General features: G+C 45.5%; 1 protein-coding gene across 1 annotated transcript in view; it reads left to right on the top strand.

Moving 5' to 3' along the window:
* The window catches only part of ADAMTS9 (ADAM metallopeptidase with thrombospondin type 1 motif, 9), an 88,936-nt gene that overhangs the window by 56,995 nt on the left and 17,238 nt on the right, over positions 1 to 14,703 (top strand). Inside the window, exon 29 of the mRNA XM_009883624.1 lies at positions 10,140 to 10,316. Coding sequence (XP_009881926.1) covers positions 10,140 to 10,316 — 177 coding nt within the window. The remainder of the gene's footprint in view (positions 1 to 10,139; positions 10,317 to 14,703) is intronic.

Below are 14,703 nucleotides of genomic sequence, written 5' to 3' on the forward strand. Positions count from 1 at the left end.
GAGGAACATCACTTCATTCCTCTCTTGCTACTCTAAAATCTCGAATTTTTATTTTCCTTTCCATTTTTCTTGCGTGCCTGTCATCGCCAAACATCTTTCATTGCCACTCCTGTTTCTCCTTAAATAAGGGGAACTATATAGGTATACTTTTGCTCTCGGTTCTGCTGTCTGTCTCCTGTTTGCTAGTGTTGGTGCTCCGTGGGCAGGAAAACAACCATCGACACCCGTCTGCTACGCTGCAGGTGAGGGACCACCCTGCGGCACTGCGTGCTTAACACTGAGCTGCGCTTCAGTGCTGTGCTGGATCAGCTTCTCGCAGGGCTGATTTCCCACAACTTAAATGCTCAGCTGCTGCAGTCCACAGTCCTCCCTTGCAGGCATGACTTAGTCTTTGCACCCGTTGTCATCTGACCCGGTGGTTAAATCTAGTGTCTTTTAGTCTGATGGAGAAGTAAAAGGATTGGGCAGGAGCATCCCCTCTGACCTCCCCAATCCAGTGCCGGAATGCTGGGGAAGTGCCAGGGTAATGAGCTGCAGAAAAGGGCTGCTCTCATCTGCTCTCCTTCCATAGCCTCTCCTATTGCCTCCGCTAGGACAGAAGAGAGCTGGACACGAGGTTGGTATCTATTTTCTTGCATCTTGAAACTTTTGCCCCCACCCCCTGATGTTCCCAAGTTCCTCAGTGCACCTTCCCAGTCAGAGCAGGTAACTCCATTAGTATTCACTGATGTTTCTTACCTTGTAATGGTCCAACTCATGCTTCTGTCCTAACTTACTGTAAAATACTTGCCTTTCTCCTCCCAAAGAAGTTCAGTGGCTGTGTGGCTGCATTTGGTGCTCCTCTGTCGTTGCCTTTTTACCCCTTCCCTCTTACACACTTTCTCAGTTAGATGGCCATTTTCTAAGCTGTGCACAGCTGGCCTCACCTTCAAAAAGTGGTGGGACTGCTGTTCAGCCATGGCTGGCTTCCGTCTTCGTGTCACAGTTGGCCCATCCGTGGCTGCTGGCTTCGTAAAGTCTGCAGAGCTCCTATACGTGCACATATATGCACACGCTCACACACACAGGAGAAATAAAGCAATAAATAAAAGGGCAATTGTTGGGAACATTTGTCTCCCAAAGCACCGGCTTTGAGTGCGGTGATTGAAATATGCGTTAGACCACAGGAGACGCGTTAGCGCAGTGACACGCTTTCAAGGATGAGCTGTGAGGTTCAGCATCTTCAAGCAGACCCCTGCGCGGGGCGTTGGGAGGTCTGCGTGCGTTTTTGCCCATCATATTCCCACCGCGTACCCCACACTGCAATCCTTGGGATTGCAGCATTTAGGAACAAGCACGTGTGACGATGAGGGACACTAAGTGCAAAGACGTTTACTGTGTTTCTAACTTTCCCGGTGACTGATTTGTACAGTCATTAAGGAAAAACGATGTAGTCAATCTTGTTCCAAAGGCACTTAATGCTCTAGTCATGTTTTAATTTTCAGTAGCTCACAGGGGAGGCCAGTGAGCCAGCAGCATGGATGAAAATCTGTCTGATGCCGGGGACCGTATGCAGGCTGACAAACAGTATTTGATCCCTGGTGCATTAAGCCAAGATTTTTCTTAATAAGCCAGTGGTACCCAGCTGCCTGGTAGAGGAACATCACTTTATTCCTCTCTTGCTACTCTAAAATCTCCAATTTTTATTTTCCTTTCCATTTTTCTTGCGTGCCTGTCATCGCCAAACATCTTTCATTGCCACTCCTGTTTCTCCTTAAATAAGGGGAACTGTATAGGTATACTTTTGCTCTTGGTTCTGCTGTCTGTCTCCTGTTTGCTAGTGTTGGTGCTCTGTGGGCAGGAAAACAACCATCGACACCCGTCTGCTACGCTGCAGGTGAGGGACCACCCTGCGGCACTGCGTGCTTAACACTGAGCTGCGCTTCAGTGCTGTGCTGGATCAGCTTCTCGCAGGGCTGATTTCCCACAACTTAAATGCTCAGCTGCTGCAGTCCACAGTCCTCCCTTGCAGGCATGACTTAGTCTTTGCACCCGTTGTCATCTGACCCGGTGGTTAAATCTAGTGTCTTTTAGTCTGATGGAGAAGTAAAAGGATTGGGCAGGAGCATCCCCTCTGACCTCCCCAATCCAGTGCCGGAATGCTGGGGAAGTGCCAGGGTAATGAGCTGCAGAAAAGGGCCGCTCTCATCTGCTCTCCTTCCATAGCCTCTCCTATTGCCTCCGCTAGGACAGAAGCGAGCTGGACCAGTGGTTGGACTCAGGAAGGTTATTTTCTTGCATCTTGAAACTTTTGCCCCCACCCCCTGATGTTCCCAAGTTCCTCAGTGCACCTTCCCAGTCAGAGCAGGTAACTCCATTAGTATTCACTGATGTTTCTTACCTTGTAATGGTCCAACTCATGCTTCTGTCCTAACTTACTGTAAAATACTTGCCTTTCTCCTCCCAAAGAAGTTCAGTGGCTGTGTGGCTGCATTTGGTGCTCCTCGGTCGTTGCCTTTTTACCCCTTCCCTCTTACACACTTTCTCAGTTAGATGGCCATTTTCTAAGCTGTGCACAGCTGGCCTCACCTTCAAAAAGTGGTGGGACTGCTGTTCAGCCATGGCTGGCTTCCGTCTTCGTGTCACAGTTGGCCCATCCGTGGCTGCTGGCTTCGTAAAGTCTGCAGAGCTCCTATACGTGCACATATATGCACACGCTCACACACACAGGAGAAATAAAGCAATAAATAAAAGGGCAATTGTTGGGAACATTTGTCTCCCAAAGCACCGGCTTTGAGTGCGGTGATTGAAATATGCGTTAGACCACAGGAGACGCGTTAGCGCAGTAACACGCTTTCAAGGATGAGCTGTGAGGTTCAGCATCTTCAAGCAGACCCCTGCGCGGGGCGTTGGGAGGTCTGCGTGCGTTTTTGCCCATCATATTCCCACCGCGTACCCCACACTGCAATCCTTGGGATTGCAGCATTTAGGAACAAGCACGTGTGACGATGAGGGACACTAAGTGCAAAGACGTTTACTGTGTTTCTAACTTTCCCGGTGACTGATTTGTACAGTCATTAAGGAAAAACGATGTAGTCAATCTTGTTCCAAAGGCACTTAATGCTCTAGTCATGTTTTAATTTTCAGTAGCTCACAGGGGAGGCCAGTGAGCCAGCAGCATGGATGAAAATCTGTCTGATGCCGGGGACCGTATGCAGGCTGACAAACAGTATTTGATCCCTGGTGCATTAAGCCAAGATTTTTCTTAATAAAACCAGGGAGCAAGAAGCAGCCCAGTGCTCCTACAACCCCCCGGTGTGATGCACACCTGTGAAATAGGGCTGATGTTCCTTGGAGAGCTCTTTACTTTGTGCTTTACTCCATCCCACACAGAGAAATCCTATTTTTGAATGGAACTTCTGCATGGTATTATAATACAACTGTTCACTAAAAATATGAAGAGTCAGTTAGCCTAGGCTGCTTGCTGCTTTCTTAAAGGTACCACAGCATGAAAAATATGCTTCATCAGTGCCTTCCACATCCCATTATACTGGCGTCCTTGGGTAGCTCACACGTCTCCTCCTAATTTGAGGAAATGCCATCTAATGCCTCCCTCCCTGGAGACACCTGCGGTGGCCATTTGGGGGCTTTTGCTTGTTTGTTGTTCAAGTTAAATGGTGTGGAGCAGGGCAGGGATGCAGCTTTTAAGGTAGTTTTGTGTGTTCACGGCCCCGCTGATTTCTGCACCCGGTGAATCTTTGTGCGGGATGTAAGGAAAAGAGTGGGAGAAGGTGCTACTTACTAGGTGGACACCATAGAAGAGGAGATGCGTGGCTTCTCCTCCTCCTGCAGTTACCTGCTTTTCTCCTATATACCGTGTGAGGTTTCCCAGCTCAGGGAAATTATTGTATTGACTTCAGTGCTCAGGGCCTTAAACCTTGCGGGAGTTGAAGAGCCCAAGAGCATCCTTTCCTCTGGGGCAGTCTGTGGCGACGGAGGAATGGGGTCCAGACACCCCAGTCTCTTGCAGCAACACATCAAGTTGTAACTTTTTCTTTCAAAGAATCCTCTTTTTCTTTTTTTTTTAACCCGTTATGAGACATCATCTGGATCTTGGTTTGGCAGCAGGAAGGTGAAGGTTTAGTGGGTTGTTTTATTTCTCCCTTTTGCAAATAATCACTTGGGAAACTGTGTGCCTGTGCTGCAGAGCTGAGAGCAGAGCAGCCAGAGGACGGAGACCCCCTGTGCAGTGCCCTGGGAGCCGGCATAGGTGTCCCCTCTCACCCGTGCCCAGGTGCTGCTCAGGGACACGGGGGCAAAACCTGCTCTTGTGCATACTGAGGGCTTCCCTTTGGATCCTCAGGATGTTCCCACAGGGATTTCTGGACAGTGCTCACAAACATACTTGGACTACAAGCTCCAAAATCCCTAATTGTTCATCTCTTTTTTTTCAATCCTCCCATTACTCCGGGGAGTCAGCATGGATCAAGCGTTTCTAAAACCTCTTCCAGACTGCAGGGCAGTGATTTGGCGTGTGTCGCTCAGGGCTCTGGTCTAGTCGCCCCCCCTTGAGTGCAGAGACCACTCTCCCCTTTTAAATGTACAGAAATCAGATGTGTTTTCTGGCCTTGTCCCAGCTAAAATCACCATGACCACGTGCTCTCGGCAGCCGTGCGTGTTAAGGTATGGCTCCCTCTTACAGTTTTGCAGGAAAGGAAAGGGAAGCTCAGCGGGGGGAATCCTGCCCAGCGTACCGCCCTCCCACCCCACGGGCATGGACTTCTCACTGTGCCGATACGGCCGGGTGTGAGACCGCGCTAAAGCGGATCGGTGGAAGAATGGGGTTTCAGACCAGCAACAAATATTTCCTAAACATCTTCTCAAGCACTGCAGAAACCATAGGATGGAGCTGCACCCTTGTTTTAATGCTGTTGCTTGTCTCACTGAAGCTGAGGGAGTTACCTGCTAAAATACCTTGCTGTTGTGAAGCTAATTAAGTTAGTTTGGATGCCAAAGAGCCTCTGTTGCTGCATAACACGCAAAGGCTCAGGCATTTGCAGCCTTCCAGTAGGGGTTCAGTTGGCAAGGAACGATCCAGGCTTTTCTTGGTGGTGTGTCTTCTGATGTCCTTTGCGCTTGAGAGGCTTCAGATGTACAGAAGTCAGAGGGCTGTGATTGCGAATTTATCAGCATCTGATAGCAGCAGTGTGAGTTACAGCAAGAGCTGATGCGGGCTAACAGGATGCTGAAGCGTAACTCGGAGGGTGCATGGTTGGGCTCTGCTTGTAGCTGGAGAAGTTTGCTGATGTCCAGGAGCACGGTCCCCCACAGGACAGGTGCGCAAAGCGTTGCAGGGCTCCGTCGTTTCTCTGTTTTGTTTCATCTAGCACATGTTTCGGCTCAGATTGTTGGAAAGGATGAACGAGGGCTTACTTAAGAGTGCTTACTTTCCAGATAATCCTTAATGTGTGGAAATCTAAACCTACAAGGATTGATTTTAATTTCCTCTGCAAAGTTGCTCCTGGCAGAATCTGATAAAGCCATTTTCAGTCTAATTCTTCCCAGCCTCTAGCCCTGCCCTTGGTGAGATCGGAGCATACCTATCTCTAGGAATTCATTTGGTGATCACCCAGCTTGCATTCATTATCTCAAATACCTCCCAAATCGTCGGCTGATGCACGGAGGGCCTGGAAAAGTGGTCTGACAGCATTTTCTGAAACGTTTCACTTTTGGGGGAGAATGTCCTCACATTCTTGCTGGTGGTTGGCTTTTCTGCCCCATGTTGATCTGCCTGTTCGCTGCAGAAAATTAAGGGGAAGTGGAGCCACTCCATAGCTCTGGACTGCTCTGTGCTGCCTCCTTCTTTTCACCAAGATTTGCTTATTTGTGCCCAGGGCTGTTGAGTCCTTTCCGTGTCAGACCAACCTTGTTGCCAGCCCTCAGCCTGGCAGTGGCACAGCCGTGACACAGCTCCCAGGGCAGTCACAGTCCCCTGCAGGAGGGTCAGAACCTGGGCCCAAGCAGCCAGAAGTTTTGTACAGATTTTTAAGAGCTTTTGGGGTACACGTTCTGTTTTTTACCTGCTACCAGCCCAGTCAATCAAGTAGCAGCCTTCCTACGTTAGAGAAGTCTTAATGAACGAGACGTACCCTCGCTTTCCAGAATGTGGCAGTAGGAAACGCAGCAAGGGTCAGTTTAAAGTAATTTGCACATACTTGGTAAAACAGAATGATCTTCGTCATTCCCGAGCTCTGAAACGGAGAACAAATTTCTGTGGAAACAAAAACACAAGCTTGCCGCTGCGCTGGAGCAGAGCGATGCATTGCAGGAGAGATTTAGCATCGTGTGGTGACCTTTCTGGAAATAGTTGATATGGAAATATTTTTGTTGTATTTATTTAAACTTTTTTTTCTTTGTATTTATTTAAACTAGGCATTATATTTATTTGAAAAAATCAGCAGCATACCAATCCCCAGTTCTTGGCATGTTAACAAAACTAATCACGCAATAAACATAATACCCTTAAATCTGAGCTCAAACGCTTTGATCCTAATGCCATTGGAAAGTCCTTTTGTTCTTATTCTCTGTGTAAAGCACCAGGTGTGACTGCAGTGGTTGTAGGAGATAATAAAGATAGTAACAAGAGGAAGGTTTCCTAGAGTCTTTAGTGTGATGGCTACAGCTGATTTTTAAAATAGTACTTCTCTACTATTTTATGTGCCACAATTATCTTGGCTTTTTTAAGAAACACCATAATGTGTTGTTTTCACACCATCCTCCATGCCTGGCTACCCTCCTGGATTCACCCAGGGGTGCTATTTGTTGCCATGCCTCTACCACGGGCTGGAAACAGCATTTCAGAGCAATGTTTTCAAGCACTTGAGGGGAGGCGGAGGCGGGTTGACCGTGGGCATGCCCAAGTGCATGGCATTCTCGACTCTAGGAAGCTGGTGAGTGAAAAAAGTCCATACAATACCTTGGCTACACCTTCAGGGCTGGATCCAGAGGCAATTAAAACCAGTAGAAATCTTTCTGTTGACTTCAAAGAGCCTTGGGTGAGGCTGCTGTTCCACAGAGAGCCACCCGTCCATCCCCAGTACTTGGAAGTATTTTCTACTGCAGGGTGGAGGATAGGAAAGAAATAAAGAAAAAGAAAGAGAAATATGAAAGAAGTGATTTTTGTTTGTGCTATTCAAATGTTTTAAGGAAGGCAAGGTCAAAGCTTACCTCACTGTGGCACTGTTATTGGTAGGTACTGTAAGCGGGCAGCAGCATTTGCAGCGACGAAGAGTCCTGCTAATGAAATGCAGTCTCTCCAGGGTCCGAAATAAATGATGAGGCTGATGGCACTAGCTAGGTGTATTGCTTCCCTAAGTCACGTGGCGTTGAGATGAAGCCCACTATTAAATTATTTTCTGCATGTGGCTCACATATGCTCAAAATCTACGTGCCAAAGGAAAGTTGGAAATACCTGAGATGAATTAGAAGGCAGTTATGAAGTAGGCTCTTTGCAAAGGAATTTTCAGTCTCTGATACTTGGTTACATTAGATTATTCACCCTCTCTTTTCTGTCAGTGCAAATGAGATCATAACTCACATGTGCATGAAAGCAAATGGGTGGTTTAGATCTAAAAATGCACAGCTGCCTAACTTTGATTTATATTAAAGACAGACGTAGAAATGATTAATTCCAGCACCTTGGGAATTACATTTAAGTATTAACAAAATTAGGCAAATTATGCCTCAACCTCTGAGTGCATCAAGGTATGCACGCAGTCATCTTCTTTGATCATGGGATGGTGAGATAAATGTCAGAATCAGGCTCCACGCCAAAGTTAAGCAATCTGTAGAAGAGGGATAACAGTTTCGGAAATGACTAGCACTATATTATTTGTGAGATCAGATACATTATTGTGAGATCCACCAACTTCAGGTCCCCAGAAACAGCCTCGCGTTGTTGTGCAATGTGGTTATTCTTCCTTTAGAATAAGTAGCTGATCCAATGTATTTTTGAAATTAGAGCAAAGACGCTCTTGGCTGTACCGGCTCGGGATGTGGGGCAAGAAAGAATCCTCATCAAGCCTGTGACTTTACTCTTTAGCTTTGGCTGTCACAGTAAAGTGGCATCAAGCTGCATGGAGAGCACTTACTGAGTAGCACTTGGATTTTTGCTGAAGTATGAGCATTGCCATTTAGTCCAAAGATAGTAAATGGATGAAAGTATTAGAATTTTACAACTGGGTTTGGTAGGATTTGATATTTCCTTCTTGCTGCTGACGTTCATTGCCTGGGGACAGATGTAGAAAGAATGAAAAAATGAACTTCTGATGAAATGTGAAGGCTTATAAAAATAGGATAACATTAACTCAATCTTTTTTCTGTTGATACTAAAGAAAAAAAAAAGTGAAGTGTATGAATCTAGGTAACTCGTGAAAGTCTTACCTCAGAACAAGGGACAGCCTTTCTTCTGGTTCTCGGTGCAAGGTTGAATGTTGCTCTTTGGGGTTTTTGGCCTATCTTGAAATTGGAGCTGGGCTCGGGAAAACTCAGAGGAGGTCATCCCTGCTGTGGGCTCGTCTGGCTTCCCGCCTCTCGCAGGGGAGCTTCATTAGTGCCCCTTAAACCCTATTGATCGCAAGGGACCTCAGCTACCTTTTGTTAATCTGCCATGGTCCTGCAGCAGGAAAACAGCCTTTTCCAGCACATCGCTTATACAAGCTTTTAAGCGGCAACATCTGATCTCATGAGTTACATCCATTTCTCTCCACGTTGGTCTGAACTTTTCCATTTTGGAGCAAGTTACTGCTCTCTGGCTGGTTCTTTGTGTACCTCTTAACACAATAGGGGCTGAATGAGTTGGAAGTAGCGCTGTAATTTAAAGTAATCACAGCTGTCAATGCATACGCCGATTTCTATTCTAATGGATCTTCCAGAGCTGCTACATATATAAATTGTAGTTTTTTAGGTTTCAAATGTATTCATAGACTGGGAAGAGCTTGGGCTGTGATTTATTTCTTGGGAAATATACTGATGGAGTGGCTCCAAGATGAAGGAAGAAGCCTCATCTCTGCGTGTTTGCTGCGTTTTGAAAAGAAAGCAGAACATTTTATATTGAGAGATGGTTGAACCAGTGTGTTTGTGCTCAAGGATTAAACCAGGATGCTTGTGACATAGCATGTAATGACTTGCATAACATGTAATGAAGAAATCGAAGCTGAGTCTCTGGGTGCATCATGCTGAGTAAGAGGCTTGTTCTACACGAAACTGTCATATTAAATTCTTGTCGTGATTCCAAAGCCCTTTGATTCCTAAATCTTTTGGAGGAGACTAATCTGAAATCAAAGTGAAGTTGCTTGGGGATTGCATGCCAGAAGTGGTCACATTTGAAAAAGTTCAGTGAACCTGCAGAGGGAGGTTGAAATTAGTTGCTTCACTACAAAGCTTACAGCTAACATACCTGCTGATTTGCTTTTTGCTTTGATTCTTCAGGCTCTGCCTTCTTGCCACCTTCTGAGTTGTTTTCAAAATGCATAAATCTTAAGGATGAGCATGTCCTGGTTTCAGTCTGTTTAGTAAAAAAAAACATTAAAAAAAAAATCAGTCTGCACTGGTAAAACAAAAGAGCTTTAATACCAAGGACATGGACTGCATTTTTCCATTCTGCCTTGTGCTTTGTGCAGTTATTTCCCTCTGTGAAGGTGTATATACCGCTTTACTCTACTGATTTACCAACTTTTGACCTCCCTTTGTACCAAGGTAAATGGAAATGGTTCCTTTCAAGTTCTTCTAAGCAGATACTGAGGGCTCCTGCCTTGATCCCTGTAAGATGACTCTGCTCCTTTGAAACCACTGGAGCAATGCCAGGAATCCAGCCTGTTATCCCTGCTGAATGTCAGCTGCTTTCTCTATTTTGATATTGGCATTTGGGGGGGGGGGCTTTGACCAAGAATATCGTGCAATATTAAGTGCAAATGGGAACGTTTCCAGAGGTTGAATTCTGCCCTTCCATATCCCCCTCAGGCTTCGCGTAGGCTGTCGGAGCCCTGGGGATGTGCTTTTTGGCCCAGTTAAAAGAGAATGCCCTGGGTAGCCATGGCCCATGTGTAACCGTGCAGATGGCCCTGCGTGAAAGCTGATCTGTTCTTACTTTATATTTACAGTGTTCTGTCTCCTGTGGAAGGGGCCAAAAGCACCGCAATGTGTACTGTTTGTCAAAGGAAGGGAGGCATGTAGAAGAAGATTATTGCAAGCACCTTGCTAAGCCCAATGTGCAAAAGAAATGCAGAGGGGGCAGATGTCCGAAGTGGAAAGCAGGAGATTGGGGACAGGTGAGACGCGTTGTATACCCTTTTGCACCCTTTGATATTCTTCCTCCGTTCAGTTGGTTAGAACCTGGGTTTCCCATCACTTCTGTCCTCTTGAATTTTTCAAGGGTAAATTTTTGGGCCAGATCCTCACGTGGCGTAAAACAGTGTAGCTTCACGGAGCAGCACTGATTCGTACCAGCTGAAAACATGGCAACTTGCTTTTAGTATCTAACTGAAAGCAAATTCTTTAGTATATAATATTGAAGAGAATCTGCTATTTATTCATGTTTTTAATATTGTTATTATTTAAATACATCACATCCCGAGCAAACTCTTCCTCAGTTTTGCAAAATCTGAAATTAATTTTATTATCAGCTTCCTGAGAAAGCCTAAAGAACAGTCCGAACTGTTGATTAAAAATGCTTTTCGCTACCTTTTGTTTCTTAACAAGCTCATCAGTTAATTTTGCTTCATTAAAAAGTCAGACACTGGTGCATAGAGCAGAGGCTGCTGGAAATGTGAAAGTGCTTGGAGTTATTAAGCATCTTGTTTGCTGAAAGCATAGCTTGAATCTTTGTTTTCCTGAAAATAATGTCTTTGTCATCACCTTGAATCTGCTGCATCACATTTTTATCTCTGAACCTCGCTTTTCCCTCTACCTCATTAGTGTGCTAATCAGCAGAATTATTGAAAATCCCAGACTAAATGAACTGTTACTTGTAAAACATCATGTTCTCTTGCGGTCTGTCTTCCAAATTAAGGTACAAAACACCAATCCTCACTGTATGTGGGTTCCCTGAAAGATAAACCATTAACATCACTACAGGCACCCATGCAAATGTTAGGACTAGGACAGCATACTCTTGTTTAATTTCGACTATTAAAAAAGACAATAAACCCATTGATGATCTGTGATTGTTTTCAGACTTGTTTTTTTTTTTAATACTTCCCTTTGAATTAGTAGGATAGCAATATTTGCCATTACGTGTGTAAAGGTACTGAGGTCTGGGCCCTCTACCCAAAGTCTGGCTGGGAGCACCCAGGTAGCCCTGCATAGCCCTCTGAAACACACAGTACTGATCCCATATTGGAAATTAAATCAATATTATTACCTTTATTACCTGCAGGACTGAACCCTCAGTTTTATACAGGAAGCCGGACTGAAAAGAAACGCGAGGCCATTAGATAGTCTTGTCATACCAGATTTGCGCCTTATTTAAAGGGACTGCTCCTGAAAGCAATTTTTTACAGCTAATAATTGTAAACATAATCATGTAATGGTCTGTCGATTGTGTTAAAATACAATATGTTAATTGATAAAAGTAAGTGTTTTAAAATTCCCAACATTCCACCGCATGAAGGGAGTTAATTTGATGCAAGTGGAGAAAGAAACTCCAGTTAATAGGAGGATGAGGTGATTTATGGCCTGAGGTAATCTCTCGTGACTAGGCAATTATGGAATATTTGTATGCTAATGATAAGACTAAGAAAAGCCAACGCATTTCCAGCATGCAGCGTAGCTCCGCAGCCCGGGTCCCTGATGCTCTATGGGCTCAGCCAGCCGGCGTCTTGCTCAGGGTAAAAATAAAGGCGGAGAAACACCCATTCTGCCGTATCACACCGGGCTTTTTAAAGCCACACGAAATGCTCTGGTGTGGCTTCCTTGCATCCTGTTCCTCACTGGTGCTGGCAAGCAGTCCTTCCCCAGCGACAGATGAAAAGCGGGGCTGTCGGAAGTTTGGAGCAGCGCCGTGGCCGTCCCTGCCAGAGGTGTGCCGGGCTCGCACGGCTTTGCAGAAGACGGAGTGTCTCAGAGCCGGGGTGGATTTAGGTGCCGAACTTCTCATTCAGACCGTGAAACAGGCAGGGGGTTCGCACTTGGAATACCCAGAGGTCAGGAGCTAAATGGGCATGGAAACTCCGTGTCACCTTCCCCATCACCGGTGACACTGTTGAAAATAGGGAGCCACAATCAGCTTGCACTTAGATACTATCAAAAAAGCTTTCTGGAGCTCTAATTGCCTCCAAAAGATAATCCCAAAGCTGAGCTGCTGTGAGCTGGCTGCCTTTTGTCCTGGGTAAACCAGCAAAAGTCCACGTCGGAAATAAGGCAAGGTTTTCCCATAAAAGCGCATCCTCCTTGTCACCGTGTACGCACAGGACCTGTTGCATGTGCCTTTAGGTTGCTGGGTTTTTTCTTTTCCTTTTAGGAAAAAGGAATGGTTAAAAAAATCAGGATTAAAAAATACAGGAATGGTTAAAAATGAATCCCAGTGGGCAGCTGGCTAAGCTGATGTTCCGGGTTTTTTTCTCTCTGGATGTTTTGTATTCAGAGGCCGAGTAATTCTTTTCTAGATTGTTATGAATCCACTTTCCTGCAGCAAAGCATTCTTAATGTATCTGTAATAATCAGAAGGGAAGAAAAAAAGGCTTTTTCTCCAAGTTTTAAATGGGCTTGTGTCTGCACTGAAATGTCAGATTTAATGTGTTTGCATCTCCTAAGTAGTATCAATTACGGCCGTTTACCTTTCACTCAGCAAAAATACCAATATTTATTCTGCTGTCTGGTCTTTACATATTTCAGCTACAGGCTGAAATCCAGCCCTGTCTAAAAACACAGGTAGAGCTTCCCCACAGCCGAGCTGGCACTGGGCGGTTTGGTGACTGACTTTCTCAGTGGAGAAAGCAGCGCTCCTTGAAAAACATATAGGCTCTATAGAAAGGACAAACAGGCTGCCTGGCTCGGGGCATCCCGTAGGGGAATATATAAGTACAGCAAAAGTTGGCTGCCCCAAAACTGCGTGTCTGTCAGCCAGCAGTATTTCCCTAAGGTAGACACGGGTTGGGTGAAGGCTCTTCTGGATTAAATCTTGCCCCCGTAATAGAGCATGATGGTGTTATTTGAAGCCAGCCGTAAATCCAGCCCGAGCCACAGCGATATTGATGCTGCGGTGCGGGCAGTGGCAGGAAGCACCCCGTAGAAGGAGATGCCTCGATCCGCTGGGGAAGAATCCCATGTCCCCAACTCCCCAACCTTTGCCTGAGCCAGCGAATCCTCCCACCTTCCTCCTGTGATGAATCCTCCCTGGGATTCAGTCCGGGTGCGGCATTTACCCTCGTGGGCTTACGCAGGGGCGAAGTTTTGCCCCAGGCACGCAGTGAAATGAGCCCGACAGCAAAGGGACAGGGACCAGCATCCTCCTCCCCGGATCCGCTCTGCCGGGGTGTCACAGCCCCCCCCGTTAAAGACCCATGGCACAGCTGGGTCTCCCTTATCATAACATTCCCGGGCATGTGTTTTTTGGGTGGGTGATAAATGCAAACCAAAAGGCATTTTAGAGCATGGTATGCATCCTGGTGTATATGTTTCTCCAAGTTTGTTGCCGTTTTTCAGTTTAACTGTCCCCTATGGAATGCGTAGGACAAACAGCGCTGTTAATCACAGGGAGGCAGCGCGCAGCATATGGGAAACATTTGCATCACCAGTGACAGAAATCTCACTGCTACTTTCAAAAGTTACACAAAAAAACACCCAACCCCCCCCCCAAAAAAAAACCAAACAAAAAACCCACCCCACCCTCTTACAAATAGCTGAAGCCAGGCAAATATTCAGTCAGCTTTTCTTTGGTCCTCTTGGCTTTATGGGATGTTCGGAGAGTAAAGCAAACGGAGCATTACAGAGGAATACTCTGCAGAAGAGAGAATTTCTTCCCCGTTAGGCACCACTCAATTCCCTGCCTTAAGGCAGCTTGCTTTTACGGGTATTGCAATAATGGGCTGTACATTTGTTTTCTTAGTTCCTGATGTATCAGTAAGGTCGCTTATATTAATTGTTAGCGGAGCAATTGGCTAATCGTAATAGCAGTGTTTGAAATGCGTACCTTTGATTTTTACGTGCTTTCTTCTAAAAATGCAAATTCTTTTTATTCCAAATCTATATCACATAGTTTAAGGTCTAGCAAGGAAAAATCCATAACCAGAGGGACATTAAGTACTGCTAAACATATTACAGTGTGCAGTCACAACAATAAGAAATGTTGTGTGAAAGAAAAAGCAAACTGTTAAAAGCATTGCAATGTAGATAATAATTTGAAGATGTCTGAGAAACAGAGAAGTTCATGCTTTTCTTGCTGTGCCTGGAAGTGGGGAGAAATGTGCCCACAGTGTAACGAAGGAAATGTGAAACGCACTTAATTTAAAAAAGGCATTTATTTTCGCAGACTAACAGTATGCCCCTGGCTTGTGTGCACGTGCACGTTTAGATGCATGCTGACAGAAATCCCAGCTGTATCATACCTTTACCTCTCCACTGCCACAGACTTTCTTCTATATAATTCAAGTTTGCTTTTCATTAAAGTCCACTCCAGTGACACTTGTGGCATGTGATATATTTTGAACTATTGCTTTTTTAAGCCGA

Source organism: Charadrius vociferus, unplaced genomic scaffold, assembly GCF_000708025.1.
Source record: "Charadrius vociferus isolate BGI_N301 unplaced genomic scaffold, ASM70802v2 scaffold324, whole genome shotgun sequence".
NCBI classification, from domain to species: Eukaryota; Metazoa; Chordata; class Aves; order Charadriiformes; family Charadriidae; genus Charadrius; species Charadrius vociferus.